The sequence below is a fragment of the Callorhinus ursinus genome, unplaced genomic scaffold (assembly GCF_003265705.2).
Source record: "Callorhinus ursinus isolate GAN/ISIS: 27379988/994484 unplaced genomic scaffold, GSC_fseal_2.0 scaffold54, whole genome shotgun sequence".
NCBI lineage: Eukaryota > Metazoa > Chordata > Mammalia > Carnivora > Otariidae > Callorhinus > Callorhinus ursinus.
Window position 1 is genome coordinate 15,405,463 of NW_027397116.1, and position 26,793 is coordinate 15,432,255.

Below are 26,793 nucleotides of genomic sequence, written 5' to 3' on the forward strand. Positions count from 1 at the left end.
CTGTGGTGAAGGCTTTTCATAAAATTTAGTGATAAATTTTCCTGAAGAGAAGGAATTTATTAGTGGTATAATAACTGTATGAATAAAAATAGATATGATACATTATGGGAAGAACGTTTAATCATAGAAAAAAGTTGCTGAAGCTCTTTGGTAAGCTTTTAATCAGTTCTACTCTTATGTGATCCAACATGTATTTATTATTGTTGTCTTTGTGTAACTAGAAGTAATCTTAAAATCAAGCTGACTTAAGGCCAGCAATGCTTGGCATGTTATAGGCAGGAACTTACGTAAGGAAAAGTTACATGTTTTTTTTGTTGTTGCTCTACAAGTTAAATAAAAATGTGCAATATTCACTAACCAGTGCTTATTTTCAGGATGAAGAGTGTGTGCGCCTTGATAAAGAGAGATTGGCTGCTCGTTTGGAGGGTCACAAAGAAGGGATTGTACAGACTGAACAGATTAGGTAAGATTTTCTTTAGTAGAAAGTGTTAATTGTATATGGAAAAGGAGATATTAATATGTTACCCACATTTACCTTTACCTCTTGAATTTATTATGTGCTTCTGTGCCCTAAGTTCAAAAGAAGATGTGTGGGCATGTTTTATGGTAGGGGAGATTGAAAGTTAAGTATGCTTTCCGGAAAGCCTTCTTGGTTCTATTACCACATTGATCTTCCCTTTTTTAAAATTACTCCATAACCAAGCCACTCATTTATTTTGTGATCTCTTGTTGATTTATAGCAGAGGTCAGCAAACTTTTTTTGTGTAGTGACACATAATTAAATACTTTCAGCTTTGAAGGTCACATGGGGTTTTTTTTCGTAACTAATGCTTGTGGTAGGGAAAACAGTCTATGATTGCTTCATTCATAAAAGAATTGGCATGGCTGGATTTGGCTTGTAATATTTTGTTGATCCCTGATTTTTACTATAATTGGAATCACTTCATAATTTTTCCTTGGCACAATATAATGCTTTGGAAGTTCTATCCAAACTTAAAAATTCAGTGCCTATTTTTAAAAGCTTTATTCAAGATGACTGACATAACAATAAGCTGCACATATTTAAGTTGATAAGCTTTCACGTATGTATACATCTGTGAAACCATCATCATCATCATCACGATAATGAATATAATATCACCCCCATAAATTTCTTGTGTACCTTTATGATTCCACACTTCTACCTATCCCCACATCCTTCCCTCTCTAGGCAACCAATTATCTGCTGTTACTATAAATTAGCTTTTTCTAGAGTTAAGTATAAATGGAATTATTTGATACATACTTTTTTGGGGGGGTCTGACCTCTTACTTAGCATAATTATTTTGAGATTCATCCATATTGTTGGATGTATCAGTAGTTCATTCTTTTTTTATTGCTGAGTAGGTTCATTCTGTTCCATTGTACGGACGTAACACAATTTGTTTTCCTAGGCAACTGTTTATGGACGTTACACTTGTTGCTGTTTTTTGGCTATTGCAGCTAAAGCTGTGGTCATTTGTGTACAAGTTTTTTATGGACATATGTTTTCACTCCCACTGAGTAAATACCTTGGAGAGGAGTGATTTAATTGTGTACTGTTATAGATCTACAGTTTGAAGAAATCATCAAACTGTTTACAGTGATTGTATCATTTCACATTTCTACCATCAATATATGAGTCCTAGGTTCTTCACAGCCTTGCCAACACTTACTGTGATCAGGCTTTTCAATTTTAGCCATGCTAAAAGGTAGAAGATGGTTTATCTTGCACTTACCACATGATTAATGATATTATGAGCATCTTTTTGTGTCCTTATTTGCTATCTTATATCATGTTTGGTGAAGTGTGTTCAGATTTTTGTCCATTTTTTCTTATTGGATTGTTTTCTTATTACTGAGTTTTGAAAGTTTGTTGTATGTCCTTTTCAGACGTAGGCTTTGCAGATATTTCTTCCAGTCTGGCTTGATAGGAGAAGGATCTGCTTCTAGAGCTCACTCATGTGGTTGCTGGCAGAATTTAGTTCCTGACAGGTTGTTAGACTAATACTTCAGTTCCTCAGGTTTTATCTAGAGGACTCTTGGTTCTTTGGTTCTTGGTTCTTGGAATATTTCACAGTATTACAGCTTGCTTCATTAGAGTGAGCAAGCAAGAGTGCAAGAGAGCTGTCAAGCAAGATAGAGGTTATTTTTTTTATAGCCAAGTCTTCAGAGTGACACCCTGCCCTGTCACTTGTACAGCATTCTATTTGTTAGAAACAAGGTTCAGCCCCTACCCCTACAGGAAGTGGATTACACATGGGTGTGAATGCTGAGAGGTGGATATTGTTTTAATGGCTGCCTACCACAATCATGATGTATTATTCTTTTTATTTATTAAATTAGATTTTTAAAAATTTATATAGAATTTTGTACCAATGTTTTTGAGGTCTGTAGTTTGCTTATAACGTCTTTGTCTTGTTTCCTATCAAGATAATTCTGGTCTCAGAATGAGTTGGAAAGTATTTCCTTTTCTTCAATTTTCTGGAAAAGTTTGTGTTAGAATTGGTATTTCCTCCTGCATTTGGGAAAATCTATTGATGAAGCCGTCTGTACTATAGTTTTATTTATTTTCATATATTTCAGGTAAAGTTTTCAACTGCATATTCAGCTTGTTTAGTAGTTAATAGGTCTATTCTGGTTCTCTCTCTCTTCTTTGAGTGTTTCTTTGAAAGAATTTGTCCATTTCATCTGCATTGTCAAATTTATTTGCGTAATGTTCATAATGTTCTTTTAAGTTGTCTAGAATCTGTAGGAATGTCCCCTCTTTCATTTTTTGATATTAGCAATTGGTGTTTTCTGTTAGTTTCCTTATTGCCTGGCCAAAATTGACCAATTTTATTGATCTTCTCAAAGAACCAGATTGGGATTTTCCTCTTTAGTTTTGTTTTTTTTTCCTTCTTTATTGATTCTTCAATTTCTGCTCTCATCTTTATGATTTACTTCTGCTTACTCTGGATTTAATATGCTGTATTTTTTTATGGTTTCTTAGAGGGAAATCAATAACCTCAGCTTCCACTCTAAGTACTGCTTTAATGGCATCTCATATTGGTATGTTGTGTTTTCATTTTCATTCAGTTCAAAATTACTGTCTTCATTTCCCTTTTGACTTCTTTTACTCTTGGATTGTTTGCAAGGGAGTTATTTAGTTTCCAAATACTTGGGATTTTCTGGAGATCTTTGTTATTGATTTCCAATCTATTCCAAAGTGTGGTTATATTTTATATGATTTTGAATCCTTTGATAAGTATTAAAACTCAGTTTTTGGCCCCAAATAAGGTCTGTTCTATAGGCACTTGAATTTGTATTCTGCTGTTATTTTGGACTGTCTTACTATGGTCAGTATGGTTGATAGTGTCAGTAGAGTCTTCTATATCCTCACTTGTTTTTTATGTTGTATTATTAATTATTGAGATGGAATTATTGAAATCTCTGGCTGTGGATTTGTCTGATTTTCTTTGCATTTCTATCAGATTTTGTTCTCTGTCTACTTTGAAGGCCTGTTATTAGGTGTAAATGTTTAGGGTTATGTTGTCTTGATGAATGAATCTTTTTATCATTATGGGGTGACCTTTATCTCTGGCAATATTCCTTATTAAAAAAATTTACTTTTTCTCATATTCACCTAGACACTCCTCCAGCTTTCTTTTGGCTTATATTAGCATAGTGTATCTTTTTACCTTTTACTTTTTAAGAAACATTATGGTAAAAAACACATAACATAAAATTTATCATTGTAATATTTTAAAGTGTGTAGTTCATTGTCCTAAGCACTTTCATATTGTGCAGCCATGTCCAAAACTCTTTTCATCTGAAAACTGGAATCCTTTTACTTTTAACTTATGTGTCTTTATAGTTTAAGTACTTTTCTTGTGTGTGTAGATCTTTTATACTTAATGTGATTATTGATATGGTTAGTTTTAGTCCATTTTGCTTATTTTTTATTTCTCTTTGTCCTGTTTTGGGACTTCTTATTTGGAATAAACGAATATTGGTTGTAATTCTCTTTTTTCTTATTGTTGTTGGCTTATTACTTACAAGTGTTTTGTTATTAGTGTTTGATTTAGGGCTTTTACTATGCATGGTTTATAGCATCACAGTCTCCCTGCAAGTGTTATATTCACTACTTCATGTATTGTATGGGAACCTTAAAATGGTATGCTTATGCATGTGTTGTAAGCACCAGTATGCATTGTTCTTTTTTAAAGTGTTACCTTTTAAAGAGCTTTAAATAATAAGAAATAACTCATGTATTTACAGATACCCATTTCCATTGTTCATTTCTTTGTTCAGATCTATTTACCAATTTTTTTCGTTCTTCCTGAAAGATTTCTTTTAACGTTTCTTCATTTCTTTTTGAGCAAACCTGCTGGTGATTAATTCTTTCAACTTTTGTATTGCTGAAAAGCCTTTATTTTGCCTTTTTTTTTTTAAGGAATTTTTACTGGATTCCTTTTTTTTTAGATTTTATTTATTTGAGAGAAAGAGAGAGGAAGCAAGCACGATCAGGGGAAAGGGCAGAGAGAGCAGGAAGAAGGGCAGAGAGAGCTGGAGAAGCAGAGTCCCTGCTGAGCAAGGAGCACAACTCAGGGCTCAATCCCAGGACCTTGAGTTCATGTTTTGAGCTGAAGGCAGATGCTTAACCAACTGAGCCACCCAGGTGCCTTTTAAGTTACATCTTTTTAAGTACAGATCTTCCTTGACTTAAGATGAATTACATCCTGATAAACCCATCCTAAGTTGAAAATATTATAAGCCGAAAATGCATTTAATATACCAAACATCATAACTTAGCTTAGGCTACTTTAAATATGCTTAGAACACTTTCATTAGCCTACAGTTGGGCTAACACAAAGCCTATTTTATAGTAAAGTGTTGAATAGCTCATGTAATTTATTGAATGCTTTACTGAAAGTGTAAAATAGAATGGTTGTATGAGTACAGAATGATTTTAAATGTATCAGTTATTTATCCTGGTGATTGCATGGGTGACTGAAAGTTGTGGCTTTCTGCCACTGCCTGGCATCATGAGGGAGCATCGTACCACATACCACTAACCTGAGAAAAGATCATAGTTTGAAGTATGGTTTTTACGGAATGCATATCACTTTCATACCATTGTAAAGTTGAAAAATTGTAAGTCAAACCATTGTTAAGTCAGGACCATCTGTACTTTAAATGTTACACCACTGCCTTCTCGATTGCATTGTTGCTGATGAGAAGTCTGCTGTCATCCTTTATTTTCTTAAATTTTTAAATTTTTTAATGAAATGTGTCCTTTTTTTCCCCTCTGGGTACTTTAAAAGTTTTCTCTATTACAGGTTTTGAGCTGTTTAATTATCACATAACTTGGCCTTTTCTTCATGGTTCTTGTGCTTGAAGTCCATTGAGCTTTTGGAGGGAATTTTTGTGTTCATAATTTTTATTGAATTTAGAAAATTTTTGGCCTTGTTTCTTAAAATATTTGGGTTCTTTTTTTTCTATTCACTTGATAGTTTCTATAGTTGTGTCATTCACTAATCTTTTCTTCCATAATTATAGTTGTGATGTATTTGTAGTCTCCAACATTATATTTTTTTTATCTCTGCAAGTTGGTTAAATATATAGTCCATGTCTCATTTAATTTGTTGAATATATAGAATAGAGTTATAAAAATACTTACTTTAATGTCTTTGCTAATCCTGCATCTGTGTCAATTTATAATTGGTTTTGATTTAGATTTCTCCTCATCCTGGCTTGTATTTTCCTGCTTCTTTACATGCCTTGTGATCTTTGGATACTAGACATTTTGCATTTTACCATATTGAGTGCTAGGTATTTTTGTATTTTTCTAAATTTTCTTTTGGGATATAGTTAAATCACTTGGAAACAGTTTGTTCCTTTTATGTCTTGATTTAAGATTTGTTATTTGGGCAGTGTTCAGTTAGGATAATTATTCCCCACCATTGCCTACACAAAACCATTCTGAATACTCTACCTAATGCCCAATGGATGTGAGGTTTTCAGTTTGGCTGGTGGGAACAGGAACTGTTCTTCACCCTCTGTGTGCTCTGGGTATTATCTCCTCTAATTGTGTTGGATGATTTCTATACCTGACTTTTGTTTTCTCATAGTCCTGGGCTAATCAGTATTCTCCTGGAATACTTGATGGGCATCTTCATTGCAGCTCTTTCTTCTCAGGTACTTAGGCCTATGAATTCCAGCCACCTTGGTTTTGCTGGACTCTAGCACCATTTCTCAAATCAGGTAATCCACTCAGTTTTGCCTGGATTTCCTCCCTATGCCATTTTGAAAACTTACAACATGGTTTCAAACTGCAGCATTCATAGGGCTTTCTATCTGGTTTTCATTTGTCAGAGATCATTGTCTCTCATTGCTTGATACCAGGTATTTAGTAAGCTACTGTTCTATGTATTTTCACTGGTTGTTTAGAAGCAGGAGGGATAATCCAGTCCTTGCTACTTCATTTTAGCTGGAAGTAAAACTCCAGTGATTGAAAGTCCAATTCACATTTGATTATGATTTAGAAAAGTATTTGAGTCTGATTTAAGTTATGCTGGTTTGCTTTAGAACTTAAGGAAAAATTGCACAGCATTATATAAAATGAATCGAATACTAGATGCATACTGAGCATCTGCTATAAAGTATCTTCATACCTTATATAAACAAACTAGTATACTATATAATACTACCATATTTAAACCTGCAGGAATTCCTGTCCTTTTTCCAGATGTTGTTTAAACGTATTTCAAGATTGTCACCTTGTGATTAGAGTAATAATTTTGTCAACTGTTAAGGTACCCAAACCCTTTTAATTTTTTTTTTGAAATATTTTATTTATTTATTAGAGAGAGCATGAGCAGGGAGAGAGGGAGAGGGTGAAGCAGACTCCCTGCTGAGCAGGGAGCCAGAGAAGTGGGACTCAGTTCCAGGACCATGACCTGAACCAAAGGCGCCCCTACCCAAACCCTTTTTAACTCTTTCTCATTTTGTGAAAAACGACACTAAACTTTGTGTTAAGTCTTTTTTTTATAGTTCTCAAAGTATAGCTCCTGTTTGCTATTTTGCCTGTTACTTGAAAATCAGGTAAAGAAAAGAAAAAACTGCAAAATATGGTTTAATCTTTCAGATAGTAAGAGGAATATATGTTGATATGGCATATAAAAGCCTTCGTCACCTATAAAATGGGTATGTTATATACATTATGAAGGTTTGAAACCTTGAAATAAATTTCAAGGAAAAGCTAAGCTTTGAATTCTTTACAGAATGAATTTTTCACACACAACCCCCCCCCCGGTGGGGTGTGTTTTTGTGTGTTTGTATGTACAATTTGTGTGGCTAGAGAGGCATTGGCAAATAAAAGTCTGAGAAAATGTTAAAGAAAGCAGCTATATTAATGGGTTCTTCCTTCCGCGGGGTTGGAGGGGGAGATAAACACAAGTGCAGGGATTTTTGTTGCATTGACCCTTCTAAGAAGTTACTGATTTGCTCATGGAGTAATAATGCTACATGGACTCTTGATCTTACATGATTATTAAATACCTATTAAATACCAAGTATGTAAGTTTTAGATAAGAAGAAAATCTTAATTATTGCCACTTTTAAGGTTATTTTTTTACCAAAACCTATAAATGTAACAAAATATATTTATGATGTGCTCAAGAGATCTTTGCAATGAAAATTTAAAAAAAGGAAATTGCTTTCAGGTCTTTGTCTGAAGCTATGTCAGTGGAAAAAATTGCTGCAATCAAAGCCAAAATTATGGCTAAGAAAAGATCTACTATCAAGACTGACTTAGATGATGACATAACTGCCCTCAAACAGAGAAGTTTTGTGGATGCTGAGGTAGATGTGACACGAGATATTGTCAGCAGAGAGAGAGTGTGGAGGACACGAACAACTATCTTACAGAGCACAGGAAAGGTAAAGTATTTCACTCATTCATTAGAGTGAGTATGTGTGTCTAATCTGTGATTGGTTATAGAATTGGCTAAAATTTGCTATTAGGATCAATTTTCAAGTTTTGTCTCTGAAAGATCAGTAATAATGTAGATGTCTAAGTGGCCGTATTTACCGTTTAGTGGTTGGTCACCGAAGAAGCTGATGTAAATGTCTGAATCACAGTGCAAGCCCCTTGATTTGCACCTCATTTGTAAATCCAGCGAATAGCCCAGTTTTCTTGTTGATCAGATTTTTGCTTTAACTTAATGAGGAGGGGATGGTGATGGCTAGCTGTGTGGTCATTAATATCGTTATTAATTTTTTTCCCCACAAAGTAGACACTTAAGAAAATCAGCATTCATTTGTGTATTTTATACATTATATCCTGTTGTGTGGATGTAGCAGTATTTATTCTTTGTTAATGGTGTTAGGTGGCTTATTTGTTTTTGTAGCTATAGGATTGTGGAATTTTTTTCTCTCCCTTCTCCTCATTTCCTCCCTTTCTGTCTCCCTCTCTCTCTATTCACAATTACAAGTAATGCATTAAAAAAACATCGTCGTACATGTACTTTTGTGCATTTATGTGTATACAACAAAAATATAATTCCTAGAAGCAAATTTCTGGTTAAAGGAGTTGTGTACTTTAAATTTTGAAAGATAAAAATTTGAAAGATAGTGGATGTTTAAGTATCTTAATGCATCTCCAGAAAGATTGCTTTGGTTCTGTTTCATTTATATATTTTCATCTGTCTTTCCCTCACCTCCCAATTTTCTCTTAAGTGTTAATTCTCCACTGATGTGCAGTTGTTAATATGTTATGGTAAGAGAGTGTGTAGAAGAATGTGAGGTTACCAATGAAAGTGAACTTTAACTTTGGTCAAGGCAGACTGGTTTTATTTGCAGATTCTGGATTCTGGTCTTAAATTTATTGTGCCATATTAGTAGGAATCGGGTTACTTGAAAAGAGTACATGAAGGAAAGAATTTTCATCCTTTTGTACTTTGTTATATTTTACAAAGTACTTGAGGACAAGATTAGGAATCATTCCCCAGAGCTTAGAATTATAGAGAAATCTGAGAATATAAATAAACTTCAGTTTTTGTATTTACAGTGATCTGTTGATACTCATTTTCACTGCATAATATGGCTGATAGTTGAATATTGCAACTGCTAATGTTCTACCAATGTTCATTATGATAGCCAAAAAATTTGAATCTTATAGTAAAGGTATAAAAGATACGTGCTATGCTCCATCTTACTTTTGGACCAAACATTAAATTTTCAAAAAACTGAGATGAACAGTTTTTTTTGAGCTCTAGGTGGCAGGGTTTTACCATTATTTCAAAACTTAGTGCTTTCATTTAAGTTAGTGTTGTTGCCATCACAGGGTAATTTAAGAAATAAATTACAGTTTAAGAATTGTTTGGTAGCTAGGTTTACTTCTGTGATCATTAACATTTTTAAAAAAGCAGAAACAACTGTTTTGAGTGATAGTTTTTCTGTATATGGTTTTCATTTTCTGAACACTAAATAAAAACCTTTTAGGTACTCAGTCCTAATAGAACCTATGATTTTAGATAGATCTTCATTATTACCAGGGATTAGGGCCTTCTTACTTTCTAAATTTCTAGAATAAAAGGTTCATGAGAAAAATAAGTATGTTTCTTTACAGTTATATTATTATTGCAGGCAACCCACATAAAGCAACCTGATTTTATAATGCCATTAAGGATATACTTTTAAACTTAAATAAGTTGTTCCTTGTTGAAAAGTTGATTAAAAGAGATCATTAAAAGGAAGATAATAATCACCTTTAATTCTTCCACACAAAAATCTCTGATAACATGGATTCTTCTAGATTTAGTGTCTCTTGCTCTATATTATTTTTAAAGTATGAAATTTGATTTTCATATATTTTCAGTGATTTTCATAGTAGGATTAAGACTTTGTTTGCATTTGTTACTGTGTTGACTTTTGTACTGCTGTGCAGAAGCAGTGGTTTGTTAACTCCTGGCATCTTGGCATCAATCAAGTTTTTAAAAATACTTCCCAATTTAAAAATCTTTTAAAAGTGTACAGTAGCTCCTAACAAACAGTATTTTAAAATTTTCCACATCTCATATAAATTACAGCAATCTGAGATTAGCACTGGAGTTTATTATATATATATAATATATGTATATATATGTGTTATATATATTATACTTAGAAGTATAGTAATTGATTTCTTTAAGAATGGGGAAGCCTCTTGTGACAACAAATCTCATTTTTATTCAGTAACTTGTTTCCTAGCTACATATTTGAATAGATGCAGAATATGAATATATTTATAGCCAATTAAACAGTTTAAGTAAAATAAAAATAAATGAATAACAGTGTGTTTATAATAATTTGGTTTGGGGATCAATTTTTAGTACTTCGATTTTTTGTGTGTGTATAGTAAAGAACACCTCAGTGATGTAGTAGGGAATAACTAATAGGAAAAAAACAGTCTGAAATTGTTTATTAAACAAACTTACTGCCTTGAATACTTAATTTTAAGTGGGCTAATTAAGATCCATTTATATTTTAGAATTTTTCCAAAAATATTTTTGCAATTCTTCAGTCTGTAAAAGCTAGAGAAGAAGGGCGTGCACCTGAACAGCGACCAGCCCCAAATGCAGCACCTGTGGTAAGAATGTGTTACTGCTTATATATTAATTTTAATGAAAATGACTCTTGTCAGTATTGTAATTTTGAAAACATCTCATCTTAAAGTTTTTAAATCAGTAGCTTTTAAACTTTTTGCTGCTTCAGTATTCTTGAAATATGTGAAAATCTTCCCCACCGTTAACACTTACACGGTGAGATCTCACCTCACACAAGTTAGACTGGCTGTTATCAAAAAGACAGGAAGTAAGTGTTTTCAAAGATGTGGAGCAAAAGGAACCCTTGTGCACTCTTGGTGGGAATGTAAATTGGTGTAGCCACTAGGGAAAACATCATGGAAGTTCCTCAAAAAAATTAAAAAATAGAACTGCTGTATGAACCAGCAATTCTACTTCTGGGTATTTATTTGAAGAAAATGAAAACACTAACTTGAAAAGATATATGCATCTTCATGTTCATTACAGCATTATTTACAATAGCCACGATATGGAAACAAGTGTCCCATTGATGGATGAACAGATAAAGAAATTGTGTTATATACACACAATTGAATATTATTCAGCCATAAAATATAATGTAATTTTGACTTTTTGACTACATGGATGGACCTTGAGGGCATTATGCTAAGTGAGATAAGTTAGAGAAAGACAAATACCTGCGATCTCTCTTATATGTGGACTCTAAAAACAAAACAAGCTTTACACAGAGATATAGACAGAGATATAGATACGGTAGTTGCTAGAGGTGGAGGGTGGGTGAGGAGTGTGAGAAACAGGTAAAGGGGGTCAAAAAATAAACCAACAACAACAGTAACAATTTAAAAAACCCCAAGCAACCAAAACAGAAAAATAAAGTTACTTAAGCAATAATTCTTAGCGACACACTTGGGTTAGAATCTGAAAGGGGTAAATTAGGAAAAGCCCTCTGAGAAGTTGTGTAAAGTAAGTAACAGACCTATTCATTGTTGCTTGGGAGAATCCTTACCATTGTTAGAGATAAAAATCCCTATTACAGTCTGTTTTGGGGCTTTTTCTGAAATCATTGGTATCTGTGACTTCCTGGTGGATATGTTGTGTTTCTCCTGATCCCAGATCATTTGGTTCTTTCATGGTACCTTAGTTTTAGCCATTTGGAGAGTTGACTGCCTCACTCATTGAGTTGCCATTTAGGACCCCTCCAAAGTAAATTTCATGTATGGCATATAGCCTGTATTTAAATTTAAACTCAAACATGTCCTCCAGTTAGGTTGAAAATCCTTCCAGCTAGTTTCATATAAATCAACAAAGGAAATAAATGTAGGTAAAATTGTTTTTATGTTATATAGGGTTTTTTTTAAAGTATATTAAAATTTGAAAGTGCACCAACACAGTCTTTGCAAGATCTAGTAGTTTTGCTTGTTCATAAAATCATTGGTATTTAATTCTTAAGAGGTAGTAGACTTTTATTGGTATTTAGGTTAATACTTTGAGTTGACTTTCCAGCAAATACTTAAGTGCCTACTCTTGTCAGGCAGTGTGCTGACAAAAATATAAGAGATACCTGCCCTCTTTGAGCTTAAAGTCTAGTAGGACATAGAGATGAGTAAAAAAAAGTAGTGAGACAAATGTTGTGATGGTAAAACACAGGGTGCTTATAATTATGAATTGATTGATTTGAATAGCAATTGGTAGGAAACATGTCAGATCTTAAAACATTTAAACCATTATCCTTGTGATTGAGTTTTTCCTGTATTTCTGTAATCCTTAAGATACATAAAAATCTTAATTTTGGCCTTTAGCTATAGTGTATACCTATTGAGTGTCTTAAATTAACTATCTTTCTATCTTTTGTCTGGATTAAGATGTAGGGTAGCATCCTGTTGTAACAAAATGAAGAGTACTTTAGTTTTTCTGAATACCATGAATTTCCCAAGCAGTTTTGGGAATGTTCTTTAAATATGCTTTTTTAGATTATTATAGACTGAATTTTACTTTTTTAAGAATTTTTTTTAAGATTTTATTTATTTGACAGAGAGAGCACAAGCCAGGGGGGAGTGGGAGAGGGAGAATCAGGGAGCCCAACGTGGGGCTCGATCCCAGGACCCTGGGATCATGATCTGAGCCGAAGGCAGATGCTTAACCAACTGAGCCACCCAGGTGCCCCAAACTGAATTTTAGATAAAGTATTTGTGAATGAAGTTTACAACATTAGATAGACAGCTTATTCTAAGTGTCTTAACAAGTAACACCTTTATTAGCTTCTTGTGCATTTATAATGGGTTTATTTCATAGTTGTCATTTAAGTATTAATAACAATTTGGAGAATAATTCTGTTAAATGCTCTAAAATGTCAGTTCAGTAAGCTTTGAATTAAGGTTTTTTGTTAAAAACAATTCATAATTGGCAGGTTTATTATTTCGTGAAGAAATTTAAGTACCTAAAATGAAGTTATTAAGCACACCTATTTTATTTCTCCAGTTTGTAAGAGTTTTGCATTTTGCCTTGATACAAGTTTATTTGGAGTCCTTTGCCTTGTCCCTGATAGCAATGGTAATTTTCTACCAGTAAACAATATCTTGAAAATAAGCATCACATGACTCCCCACTTTTGTCTTATTGGCTATTGTAAGAAAAAAAGTTTAGAAAATAATACACTTACTGTGATTTTTATTCTGAGTTTTAGGTAACAATTTAAAATGTTAATATGTAACTCATTTATTTTTCTGCAGGATCCCACATTGCGTACCAAACAGCCTATCCCAGCTGCCTACAACAGATATGACCAGGAAAGATTCAAAGGAAAAGAAGGCAGGTTACTTAATTTTTATATTCCCCTTGCTGTGGTGGTGCTGAATGTGAGATGTGTGTGATGTTTATGAGCAGGTGTTGGCAAACATCTGCAGGCCAAGTCTGGCCCAACACATGTTATAAATAAACTTTTGCTAGAACACAGTGGCATTCATTTATGTATTATCTGTGGTTCCTTGGTGCTGTGACAGTAGTGTTGAGTTGTGACAGAGATTGTGTGGCCTGCAGAGCCTTAAAATACTATCTGGTCTTTTCCAAAATAAATTTGCCAACCCCTGGGGCTCCTGGGTGGCTCAGTCAGTTAAGTATCTGACTCTTGATTTCAGCTCAGGGCATGATCGTGAGATTGAGCCCCGCGTTGGGCTCTGCAATGGGTGTGGACCCCCCTGCTTGGGATTCTGTCTCTCCCTCTCCCCTCTTATCCCCCAATGATGGGTTGCGCTCTCTTTCTCTCTCAAAAAAAAAAAAAATAAAATAAAATTGCCAACCCCTGGTTAACGGCATGGATTCTGGATCCAGATTTCCTGTATCACAGTTACTTTTTGCGTGAATTTTGATAAATTAACTGCATTCTGTTTTAATTTCCTCTTGTGTTTCATTGCAATACTAATTATAGTAGTAGTATCTATTTTTAGTTTCATTGTGGGGATGAAACTAGTTAATAATGTGTCTAGAATAGTGACTGGAATATAATAAGCTATCTATAAGTATTTCCTGCTATTAATATTCTTCTCAAAAGTTCAGACTGGAGAGTTTCTATATCAAATCATGTTTCTGAAATTATAAAGGTATACATTGAGAATTTGGGAAGCATAGATTTTAGTAACTACGTGAGGGCTTATTTGGGGATAGCTTACATGGTATACTGGCTAATGCAGTAGTGAACCATTTCCATGTTACTGTGGTGGTTAGTGAAGTGCACTAATGTCATTGTAATTTCTCTTGGAATCTTCATTTATCTTGACTTGTGGAAAAAGATGAGGCAGAAGCACTTGAAAGTTTAACTTTTATGATTTTTTTTCTGCATAATCTGAAATCTCCACTTCAGTTTAATTAAAAGATATATTGTTTCTGTATAGTGAATTTTGTGTGCTGACTTCATATACTGGTTAAAGGCATGTACTGTGAATACATGCTGTAGAAATACAGTGGTTCATTCTTTTATTCATTGCAGTGTTTTTCTTGTGGAATGAATTATGTAAGGTAGGGTTTGGCAGATTACAGCTCACGGACCAAATCCGATCCTCTGTGGGCCAAATCAGGCCATGCCCATTTGTTTATATATTTTGTTTATCTTGCTTTTTCACTGTACCTGCAGAATGAGTAGTTGTGATAGAGACATATAGCTTGCAATGTGTAAAATATTTAATGTATTTGTATTAATGTAATATGCCTTTACAGAAAGGCGTATTGAGACTCTGTCCTGGAACCTTTATCACTATTTATAGCATTGCTTTTCTACAAATTATGTAACATATGCCTATGATTGTAATTTTGAAACACAACTTTTTATAATTTAAAGCCTTCTCATGATAACTAGAAGCTTTTCGTGCTAATGTAATTGAGTATTAGAAGTAAATAATTTGGAGGTTATAAAGTATTTTATTCATTCTAATTTTTGATATTCCCAAAATATCAAAACTTTTGAACACAATTGTAGAAATTAGTCTTAAGCAACTTCTATAAAAAGGCCTCTCTGGCATGTATTGAATGTATTTTTGGGACTAGTATCCCTTTTAAAGTTTTTATTTTCATAGGTATGTAATTTAATTCTCTATGTATAGTACATTTGCTGCTTTGTTATACTATTAACTGCCAGATTATAACACAGATTATTACTTTAGGTTTGTTATTGATCATGAAATACATAAAATCTAATAGCAAACCCCCTTTCTTTATAGAAACGGAAGGCTTCAAAATCGACACTATGGGCACCTACCATGGTATGACGCTGAAATCTGTAACGGTAAGTCACTTTGGCTGCAGAGGTTCTTTTGTTCCAGGCATTTAATGTGTGTAGCAGATGTTGAAGAAAATCTTTGTTCTCCATTATTTTCTATTTCAAACGTTTATCTTTAATGACTAATTGTGCCGATAGATCTGTACATTGATTTATTTGATTTGTGGATATCCTTTTTTTGGTTTAACTGAGTTGAGTGTTTAAATAAGAGCTGTTTTGATTAACTTACAAGTAGGATGGATGCTACCTGGTTAGAGTATAATGCCAGTGAGAGTTACAGGGTCCAATTTGGGAGAATTATTTTCCGTACTATCTTATGTTCTTTAAAATGTAATGCCTTATGCTCTTTAAAAAAAACAGATTGTAATGGTTGATGTAATATTTACAAAGTGCATACTTGCCAGAACCAAGTACTTGGATGTCCACAGTTATTTGGCTCACTTTTGGCAGACTTTCTTTCATATAAATTTCTGGATGTTCTAATTAGGCCATATTTAACACTTAATTTTTATTTAGTCAGTGATAGGACTTGGTAATGTAGAGCAGGAATTCTGTTAACCTTATTTTGAGTATATTACAGATTATTATTGTACTTTAAAATACTATGTGTATGTATTAGAGTACCTATATATTTTAAAGCTAATACCAAACTTACTTTGTCTTTGTTTATGAATCATCAGATCTTTGAGGACTCAATATGACATGGAATCATCATATATATTTGCTGTGATTTTTCAGAATTAAGATATATCTTGTTATGCTTTTCCAGAGCAGATAGCAAATAAATGTGGAGAATCTGATACTAAAAGTTGACCTTTTTTTTTTCCTGGACTTCAAATTGGAATTGAGTATTAGATATTTTGCTAATACACTTGTTTTTAAGTTGTCATCAGATTTGTTTTTGTATGATTGAAATTGTATATGAGCTCATTAATTCATTTAACAAGTGCTTATTGAGCACTTGTGTCAGACCCTGTTCTAGTTGCTGGGACTCTAGCTATAAATAAGATAGACAAGGCTTCTGTAGAGAGAGTCATCAGAGAGGCCTCTCAGCAGGTGACTATTGAGCACAGACCTTACAGAAAAGCATTCTGTGGAAGACATTCAAGGGTCAAGATTGAGGCCCAGTAGAGTAATCGTGTGAAGGCCGGTATGCACAGCGTAGTGAATGAGGGGAAGCTGGTAAAAGATTAGATAACGCTCATCTTATGAGATCTTCCTAGTTCTTCCTGACTTCCAAATGTAGCTAATGACTGTAGGATTAAATTTTTAAAAGATTCATTTATTGACATTTTCTTGAGAATAGAACTTGCCCACTGGCCATTCCCTAAGTGAATTATCCTGGAACTGTAGTTGCTATCCTTAGGTAACCATCAGAGGGAGTTTTTTGTGGTTGTGGTTATTGTTTTAACTTTTGTCTCATCTGAAATGCCATGAAATTGGTTTCATTACTGAGCTTCTGTGCAAATAGTAAAATTAGTGATAGTTTTTATAGTGATGCTTTTTACGGAACAGTTTTTTTAAAATCCAAGGACAGCTTCTTAATTAAACAGAGTGATAGGACTCTGATTCCTCATTAGACTTTGCTTCTAAATATACTTACAAGAGAGACAAATTTAAACAAATTTATGGTGTATGTTTTTACGGAAATAATCACATAAAGACATTGTGTGGGAATGCTCAAATTGTTGGTACTTTCTATATTTTAATACCCCGTTTGAATCCCTGTACTGTTTGTGACCTGATTCATTTTAGCAGTTGTTAGAGAATACATGCAGAGGTTTGAACTTGAAAGCTTTGAAGTTGCTCTGATAATTGTTTTTTTTACTTGAATCTCAAGCTTATGCTTCCAGTGTAATGTTTTTTCCTTGTCTCTTTTCTTTTGGAAGAGCTTGTGAGTTTCACCAACTTTGTCTTATTCACCAGTGAAGATTTCTCTTGTGCTATCCACTCAGACACACAAAAGCAGTTAAATGAATGTTAAAAGCTTTGTTGCCCAGATGTGACTTCCTTTCTAGTTTACATATGAGCTCATTTTAGGTGCCACTGTTTTTCAGGGTTTTGACATGTTTAGTTGATCTACATAGTTACTAAAATTAGTACCAATCTGTATTAGGATTGGTCTGTATATCTTTTAAGTTCAAGACACCAGAGTCTTAGTCTTATATCTAACAGGACTCTGGTTAGATATAAGATTAAGTTAATCAAGTTGTGCAGATGGCTAGAAAATTTTTATGTAATTGATTTTTTGTCTTCATTTTTTAGAGGGAAAGGAGTATGTGTTTTGACAGTATTTCATAAGATTCTTAAGTTATTGGAATTTATAAAAAATTAAAGCTCTGGTAGGGTATTAGGTAATATTTGTTTATGAAGATAATTTATAGAAATTTAGTATATGAATAGAATCCCAGGTGTCTTTAAAGTTACGAGTTTGTATTGTTAAGTCTGGTTACCTTTTGACTTAGGCCAAGAAATACAATGGCATAAGACATGGATGTTGGAGTTGCTAAAGGGCTTTTCCGAGTTGATAGACTTTCCCCAAAATGTGTTAGTTGGGTTGTGTAATGTTTAAGAAACACTAGATTAAACAGATTTTGTGGTATAGGAATTTCATCATTTTTAATATATGAATATCTAAATTGGAAGACAAGAGTATGCGCTTTTTCCCAGGCTTGTTTGCCCCTTTTCTCCCTCCTTTTGAGAACACTGGAAAGAACTAGAATTGTGTAGAATTAGTTTAAGTGAAACTGTCTTGGTAGTTATGGGTTGGGACTAGAAACCGTTTAGGGAACACCAGAATGTATTTGCATGGATCCCTTTTGTGAAAGGAGCCATCTTAGACGAATAAAGTGCCACTTGACAGTGCTTTTCATTATATAGAAAAGAAGAGGAGATGATGAAGACTTTTCTTTGTTGGCAAAGAGCTTACCTGTGGTTCCACTGGAGAAGGAATAAAAAGATAGATCACAGTTCACTCTTGTTATTTGTGAGGATTTGATAATTGAATTGAGAACTACTTCATTTTAGCCTCCCGATCTAGCTTATTAATGTTCAGGTAGGAAGGTCACATATCACATAATCTAGCCCCTGTTTATTCTTTTCTTAGTTCTTACTGAATATCATTGACTCTCAGTTACCTTGCTGTCTTCATTTTTGAGGAAACATTTTACACTCTGAAATTGTGCAGATCAAAAGCTTTCCTTTAAGACTGTTCTTTGAGTTGACTCCAACAGAATTGTAGTTTTTAATAATAAGCCTTTTTTTGGGGAGCCATTTTCCTAATAGTAAGTACAGTTGGATGGATATTCAGTATCTACATTAGAGGTATAATCACTGTCAACTTTCACTGTTTAGTAAAATCCAGAATCTCAGTCTATTTATATAAAGTTATATTCTTTTTTTTTAAAAGAAACTGTACTTGTTTTTTTTAAAGATTTTATTTATTTATTTGAGAGAGAGAATGAGAGATAGAGAGCACGAGAGGGAAGAGGGTCAGAGGGAGAAGCAGACTCCCTGCTGAGCAGGGAGCCTGATGCGGGACTCAATCCTGGGACTCCAGGATCATGACCTGAGCCGAAAGCAGTCGCTTAACCAACTGAGCCACCCAGGCGCCCCCTATATAAAGTTATATTCTTAAGCAGGAACACATTTATTAGTAACTTTCCAGCTCCTCTGTTTTATAAAGTTTCCTTCATTCTCATTTGGTTGTTAATTAACTTGTTCATCTTTGCTTGGGGTGTTATGGGAGTGCTCTAGTAGCAATAATGCTCTAGAATTGTGTCTAGAATCTAAGTTAGCAGAAGAGACAGTTGATTAAGACTTTAGTAATAAACACTCTCCTTTCCTTTTCCTTCAGCACATATTTTTGAGTTCTTATTGTAATGGTTATTGTGTAGATTTTAAGGGTGCCTATGGGAAATTTTCTTCCCTTCTCAGAGTTAGATGCAGCCTGTCTGTTTATAAATGCTAGTGCACTGACATCATATGCCTCTCTTAGCATACTCCTGGGATCATTCATTATGCCAATCTAAATGTGGTCCCAAATGTTTTATTAGGCATTCACTGTCATTTAAATTTTATTTTATGCACTAAGATTTAAAAATAAAAGTATGTCACAAAAACAATCTGGAATTTCAGCTTCTTTTGAAAAGCTGTCTGGCATGACTGGGTACTGGGTCTATAGTCTAGTAAGAGTCACACTGATCCAAACAATGACTGCCTTTAGATGGGATGTTTTCTGTAGGTTGCCCATAGGCCTCACTGCTCTGTTGTCCTTAATCTATTTATTTATTCACTTATTTATACAGTTGACCTTTAAACAACACTGAGGTTAGGGGTACTGACACCCCCTACACCCTGCAGGCAGTTGAAAATCTGCATATAACTTTTGACTTGCCCAAACTTAACTACTAATAGCCTACTCTTGACTGGAAGCCTTGCGGATAACATACAGTCTATTAACACATATTTTGTATGTTAGATGTATTATAATAATAAAGTAAGCTAGAGAAAAGAAAACGTTTAGAAATAAAAGAAATACATTTTTGATACTGTACTATAAAAAAAAATCCACATATAAGTGCATTTTGCAGTTCAAACCCATGTTGTTCAAGGGTCAATGGTACTACCTTCTTAGACCCTACTGGCCTTTCAGTTTGAAATTCTTGATCTAAAGGCAGTGTTATATTGTTAAAGAGAAGGTAATCGGTTGAAAGCACTACGTATTTAAGGGTTCGAAGTCAGTTCTGGCTTTGAATCCCAACTCTTCCACTCATTATGCCACTAATGAAGGTGAGATTATTTAACCTTTCATTGAGTGGTCTTGTTTTTATTTTGTAATAAAGATAATAGAACATATCATAGTCTTGTTGAGGACTAAAAGACTATATAAAATGCTTAGCACAGGGAAGACTCAACAAATAAATGATGGTTACTTTTATTATGAATTTATAATTTTATATATAATCTTACTTTGACTTAGGCGTAAATGTAGGCAACTATAGCTTCACAGATACATTTAATACTAAGTGTTTAATGATGCCATGTTCATTCAAAGTTATGAAGACCAGTTTATTTAAATGTTAAGAAAACTCTTTTCCTCTTTAGTAATTGGGATATTTTTACTGTGGCTGTGTATGTTTATCTTAGTGTTCTTTATCCCGTGAGAGAAAATTGCTGCAAAGAAGTTATCATGTGGTGGGTAATAACTTAGCTAGGTTAGGCTTTTCTACCTACCTGTTGAGACTCATATATAAAAAGAAATGAGGGATACCTGGCTGCTCAGTTGGTGAGCTTGTGACTCTTGATCTTAGGGTCATGAGTTCAAGCTCCATATTTTTGGCGTAGATCTTACTTAAAATTGAAAAAAAAAAGAAATTTATTTAGATTTAAATTATTTAATTTGATCAGAAAAGGTGTATGGGGGGATGGATGAAATGGGTGGTGGGGATTAAGAGGTACAAACTCATTTATAAAATAAGTAAGTCACATGGGATGAAAAGTGCAGCATAGGAATATATTTGGTATTGTAATACACTTACCATGGTGAGCATTTCATAATATATATAATTATTGAATCACTATTTTTTATATTGAAACTATGTGAACTATACTTCCAATAAAAATTTAAAAAAATTAAAGAGCATAATTATTGGGATTTTAATATGTGGTCATAATTATAAATAAGAATATTACTTTTATAATTCATAATTGCATTCTATATTTACATTAGTAAATTATTCTGCTTGAATATTATATTGCACTTGAAAGAATTTTCAAAACTTGTAGGCTATCTTGATATTTCAGGGAACAGTGTGATACTGTCCTCTGTGAGCCTAAGCAGTATAAAGGTGTACCCCCTAACAAAACAAAATATTATTTGGTTTCTGTCAGTAACTTGTTCTATGTCTTAAGCTTTTGAAACTTAATTTTATATGTTTACTACCTGTTACATGAAGTAATACTTATGTATTAACATATTATACTTTGTACAGTTTATTTCTAATTGCATTTTTATAGACTTTTCTAAGAGTTCATCACTTAGACAATATTTTTTTCTCTGTACTCAAAACACCTCTCATATCCTTTTTATAGTAGTTTTGCCCTTGTGATTTTTCCAGCTTTTTTTCTTTTTTTAAACGTGCTCATTATAGATCTGGACTATGTCCATATACAGGGAAGATAAGGTACAAGAGAGAGCTTTCTGTTTTGATTTTTTGGCCTGTTTGTTGCAACAGATTAGGCATCAGTTTTGTCATATGAAGAATGGTACTATAATAACTTCTCTGGCATTTGTTTTGAGGTTTACATGTGTATAGGCATACCTTGTTTACATTTTTCTCTTCAGTGCTGTTCGCTTATAGCATTGAATTAATTATAGTTATTGAGGAGTATTTTTATATTAAACATAGGTAACATTTGTAAACTTTGAAAATACCCTCCTTTCCTTTTTTAAGTTAGGTAGTATTTAGACTGAACACTTATTTAGATGGGTGTGTATTAATCTCCTTACACTGATACTCCTTGTGGTGAGAGATACTAAAATCTAATTTTACCTTAGTATTTTGTCAACATAACATTTGATGGTAATCTAATTCAAGAAAAATGAATTATAAAACCTTTAATAGGTGTTAGGAAATTTTAATGTATATAAAGTACATTATTTTTATAATACTGCTTTTTTGTTTCATTTAGTTTATGTATTTTATTGAGCTTTATTGAAAATCCATTGCACAGTTAATGGTACTTTTGGTGTAAGCCCATTAATTTAGCTTTGCATTTCTTTAAAGAGTAATTATTGGTTTATCCAAAGTATCTTAGAGATATTAGTAATACCTGTAAGATATCTTTAAAATTAATCTACTCATGACCATGTAGTTAATATAGTCACAGAAGTTCTGAGACTTATTTTTGAAAGAAACAAAGTTAATGTTAGCACATATGTCAGAAATAGTCTAGAAACTGTTGTGTAATTTTTAATAACAATGTTAATGTCACCTTTTTTTTCAGTGCTTTAATATTGATCAGTGTAAGAACAGGAGAAAATAGAAACCAGTTTGGAAATACAATATTTTGTTAACAGCATGATAAAAATTTATACTATAAAATTTCATTTTGATTATATAAAATCCTTTAATTGTAATTCCATGTGTCATTATAAATACCTATAGTTATTTATGACCCAGATGTGCACAAAAGCAAACTTTTTAAAAAAATCTCTCTTGGACCTACTACATACAGCATTTTATTCCAGTTTCTATATATCCTCATCAGTACAACTTCAATCTATTGAACATACTTCATCACTTTTAAATTCTAACTCCTTCTCAAGTATATTTTTAGACTAACTACCATTGTTGTTTAATACAGGCATGACTGAATTTTATATATTATGTATTTCTCTTCATTATTTTGAGGCAAAAAGGTTAATATTTAATATTTCCTTTAATTTCATGACAAATGATTTGAATCAGTTTGTTCATATGAAAAAACCTAGTATATTTAATAACATTCTGTTATTGGATGTTTAGGTAATTCCTTGATAGGTACTTTTCTATTGGTTGTTGTTGGCAGAGTTTTAGTTTGCTTTATCATTTCTAGGTCTTCATAAATTGATTTAAATCTTCAATGAATTTCAATCTTTTATATAAATCCTACATTCAGATTTTATTTTCTTTATTGTCTTAATTATATTTGTCTTAATATTCATTGCATTTCTAGTTAGTTCATCCCCTTCCCTTCCCTTTCCCCAGCCCTGCCAAATCTCATTTGATCTTTAATTCTAAGTTTTGGTTTCTTTTCCAGGTCTTTTTCTTGATGGATGTTTCTTTTAGTGTTGTTCTTCTTGTCTTTCCTGCTTCTCATGTTCCTCTGTGAGTGACTGTTCCCACGTTCATTTTAAGTATCTGTTTTTAAACTCTTTATTTACTTCTGGTCTGGACTAATCTTAGTATTTAGAAACTAAGTTCTTATTTGAAATTTCAGAGTGGTGCTTTGCTGTGAATAAGTTGAAGACATTCATTTGAAATGCTAAGGAATTAAAGCTTTTTTAAGATTTTTATTTTTGACTTCATTGGAGATAAAAGGCATACCATAGAACTCAGGTAACTGTCTCACTATTGAAGTTGTCATATTTTATGTTGTCATTAAAGAGCATTTGTTCTTTGCATTTGGATTTTTGCAGTAATATATAAGATCAAAGAGTTATTTTGAAATCAAGTCAATTTAATATTTTACAAAATTTTAAGTCAGAAATAACTGATTTAGTATCATCATCTACAAACAGTGAATTCTGGACACTATCCATCTAATGATTTACCATCCTAAATTTGGTAGATGCTTCAGTCTTTTGGTCATTTCTGTCTTACACATGCATTGCTATAAATATTCTGGAATTGAATTCCTCATATATTTTAATGTATCAAATTTGAGAACTAAAATTAAGCAGTTCTTTGACCTTTCAGAAGAATTTGAATTTCTGTTACATAGAAGGCTTTTAGTTTTCTTTATTAAAAAAAAACAAATATTCAGCTTCTGCTATGATTAAAATGTAATTTTATCTTAAAAGGTTATATGAAATATTTCATTGTCCTTAGGAATTGTTGAGTTTTAACCTAGAACTACATCATAATAACCAGCCATTCTGATAGTAAATTTGTGGGTACATCATAATTCATCAAGAACTTTGGTATATATTGTCACATTTTTTTCCCCTACAAAAGTTACTTTAACAGGAAAAATAAACATTAAAAGCTTAATTATTTAAATAAATTTATATTGGTAACATTTTTTGCTTATCTTGACTAAATGTAATAGATATAATTGATCTAATATCTTCCAATAAATTGGTAGATACCAAGTTTTGGGAGACCCATAGTACACATTTGATTTATTTCTAAACATTCAGAGTCATTATTAGTATTTTTGAAAAGTTTGTATAATATATTTTTTAAAGCTTTATAAACATCAGCATGTTGATGCAACATGCCTCATTATGGAATACTGGTGGAATTACCTTTATATTTTATATTGGAACCCTTTTGTGGATTACTGAAGACCAGGCTATGGTCATATAATCAGGTTCTAATTGCGTTAAGAATTTTCGCCAACAACTTTGTTATGTCACAGATCAAAGTGTAAATAACTGCTGCTGATGAACAGCGACACAGAAGGTTATAGACCCTGGGGAAGATTTAGTTGCATGTATCCCAGGTTGCCTACTAAGGTGGCATTTCCTTATTAATTTGCTATGGCCCAGAGAAAGGCTGAAAAACTGGGTAATAATACCACAGTAATAATACCATGAGAGATTTGTTACTCAAGCTTATGAGAGTAGCATTTGAAATGCTAAATGGTGATTTATTAATTTATACTGAGGAATGTAATTGCCAAGAATCCTGAATAGTCAACTTCTATATCTAGCATATATGTGTTTGAAGCTCATGGGAGATCATGGTATAAAGATAAGTTTGCACAGTGACATTAAATTATATCCTTCAAACGCTTAATGGTATTAAAGTAAGACTGCTTGATATTTGCATCTCTTCAATAAAGACAGACCTATTTGCAAGGTCAGGGATCTTTTCTTCTTGGTCACTGCTTAGAGGGGCTTTGTCATCTGACATTGTGACTTCTTACTGGTGTGTCTGACTAATTCCAAGTGTATATGATGTATTTCTTTAGAAAGATTACTGATTCAAGTTTAAGACTTGAATATCTCATTCTCTTCCATTTGATTTATTAAAAAGTATTGATTAGGGACTAGGTCTTTTGAATTTAAAATTGATGATATAGATATCCAAAGGTTCTGATTTGTCACTAGAGAGAGTAGGCAATGGTAGATGGCCTGGCTAGAAGTCTAGCTGTAGATCTAGGATTAATCCTATTCAGTTTTGTTGATTTGGAAGGGGACACAAAGAGCAAGAATTTCCTACAGGATTCTGAAAATCACTTATTTCTATCTTCCACTTATTCTCAGATTGATAAATTAATGAGGTTACCTAAATCCCACTCTACTGATTAATTCAGTAATTTTAGTGCTACAAAGCATTACAATTTAAGTGTTTTCTTGGCATTGTATAAAAGTATTTAAGATTTAGAATGCAGTCAGAATGAGTAGAAAAACAAATATAAAGTACAAATGGAGAAGTACTAATAAGAGTACTGTTGTAGAAGACTATAAATAGATACATGATCATGCTGTCTTGGGATAAATCTTTTACCCATCTTAATGCTTCTTTGGCGTATTTATTTGAAAGATGTGCATATATACATAATGTAGTGCTAAGTACTAAGGATTTTTTAAATAAGGATAACTGATCCTATAGAAAATTGTCCTGATTTAGTTCATGATTAACTTAGTTGGTTATACTTCTTATATAAAATTCAGTTAGACAAATTACCAGAACTATTTTCAGTAATAGGAGAAAGAAGGTATTTTTCTCTTTCACACATAAATGAGTACCCCCCCATATAATCAGCCCCCTCATAAATGCATAAATAATTCTGATAAAAATGTGCTTGAGGTATTCATTGGTACGTTTAAACTTAAATATGCTAACAATTTATATTTGGTCTGTAATGAAAAACTATTTTTATTTAAGCTTTTATTTCTTTATGCTGTATTGATTTTTGGTGCTTGCCTATAAAAAATAAGTTCTCTTTTACTCCAGTAGGAGTTTAACATACAAGCTCTGTTTTGCTTTGTAATTTTAGGTTGAATTCATTGAACAATTATCAAGTCTGTAGGGAAAGCTAATTTCCAAAACCACTCACTGTTTGTTATGTAAGCTGAATTCTTAGAAACTTCACTGTGAAATTGTTTTTAACGAGTGTAGAGAAATGTAGAGTTGGATATAACAAAAGTAATTAATGTAAAGGAATTTGTATGGTTTAAGAGTGTTTCATTACTGCCTTACATTTTCTAGTTTGTAGCGATTTAAAAGGCTTAAATGTAATGATTAAAATTGAGGGTTGGCAGACATTTTCTATAAAGGGCCAGATAGTATATATTTTAAACTTGTAGGCTAATAGGCAAAATCAGAGATGTTAGGTAGGTGCTTACATAACAGGAGATAAATAAAATCTGCACAAATTTTCAATGGCAAATATTATAATAAATGAGTAAAATTTTATGTAATACTGATCTGCTAATGAGAAGAATGGAATTTATTTTGGTGGCAGGATAATATTTTATGATTCACAGTTAGTGTTCTCTATCACCAAAATTGATTGTAAATGTTCTGTAAATCTGTGAGGCTGGTCTGTAATGAAATTTTATGTATTTCGTCTCTGAAAATGAGCGCTTTCACGCTGGTGAAATTCACACACTGGTGAGTGCTTATATCAGTACATGAGCATGTGATATTAACTGAGCTTATTTGTCACTTGGAAGGTTTTTCTAGAATTTTGTTAGATTATTTTCTTTATATTTGCCTTTTTA

At 32.8% G+C, this 26,793-nt stretch overlaps 1 protein-coding gene across 3 annotated transcripts in view; it reads left to right on the top strand.

Annotated features, from left to right (window-relative positions):
• Nucleotides 1–26,793, top strand: part of CDC73 (cell division cycle 73) — a 194,481-nt gene that overhangs the window by 13,221 nt on the left and 154,467 nt on the right. For all 3 annotated transcript variants that reach the window (XR_012375657.1, XM_025892302.2, XM_025892300.2), the window contains exons 6-10: nt 375–463; nt 7,725–7,941; nt 10,532–10,630; nt 13,315–13,393; nt 15,295–15,359. Coding sequence is in view for 2 of the 3 variants with exons in the window: in XM_025892302.2 (XP_025748087.1) it covers nt 375–463; nt 7,725–7,941; nt 10,532–10,630; nt 13,315–13,393; nt 15,295–15,359 (549 nt within the window). In the remaining variant the exon portion in view is untranslated. The remainder of the gene's footprint in view (nt 1–374; nt 464–7,724; nt 7,942–10,531; nt 10,631–13,314; nt 13,394–15,294; nt 15,360–26,793) is intronic.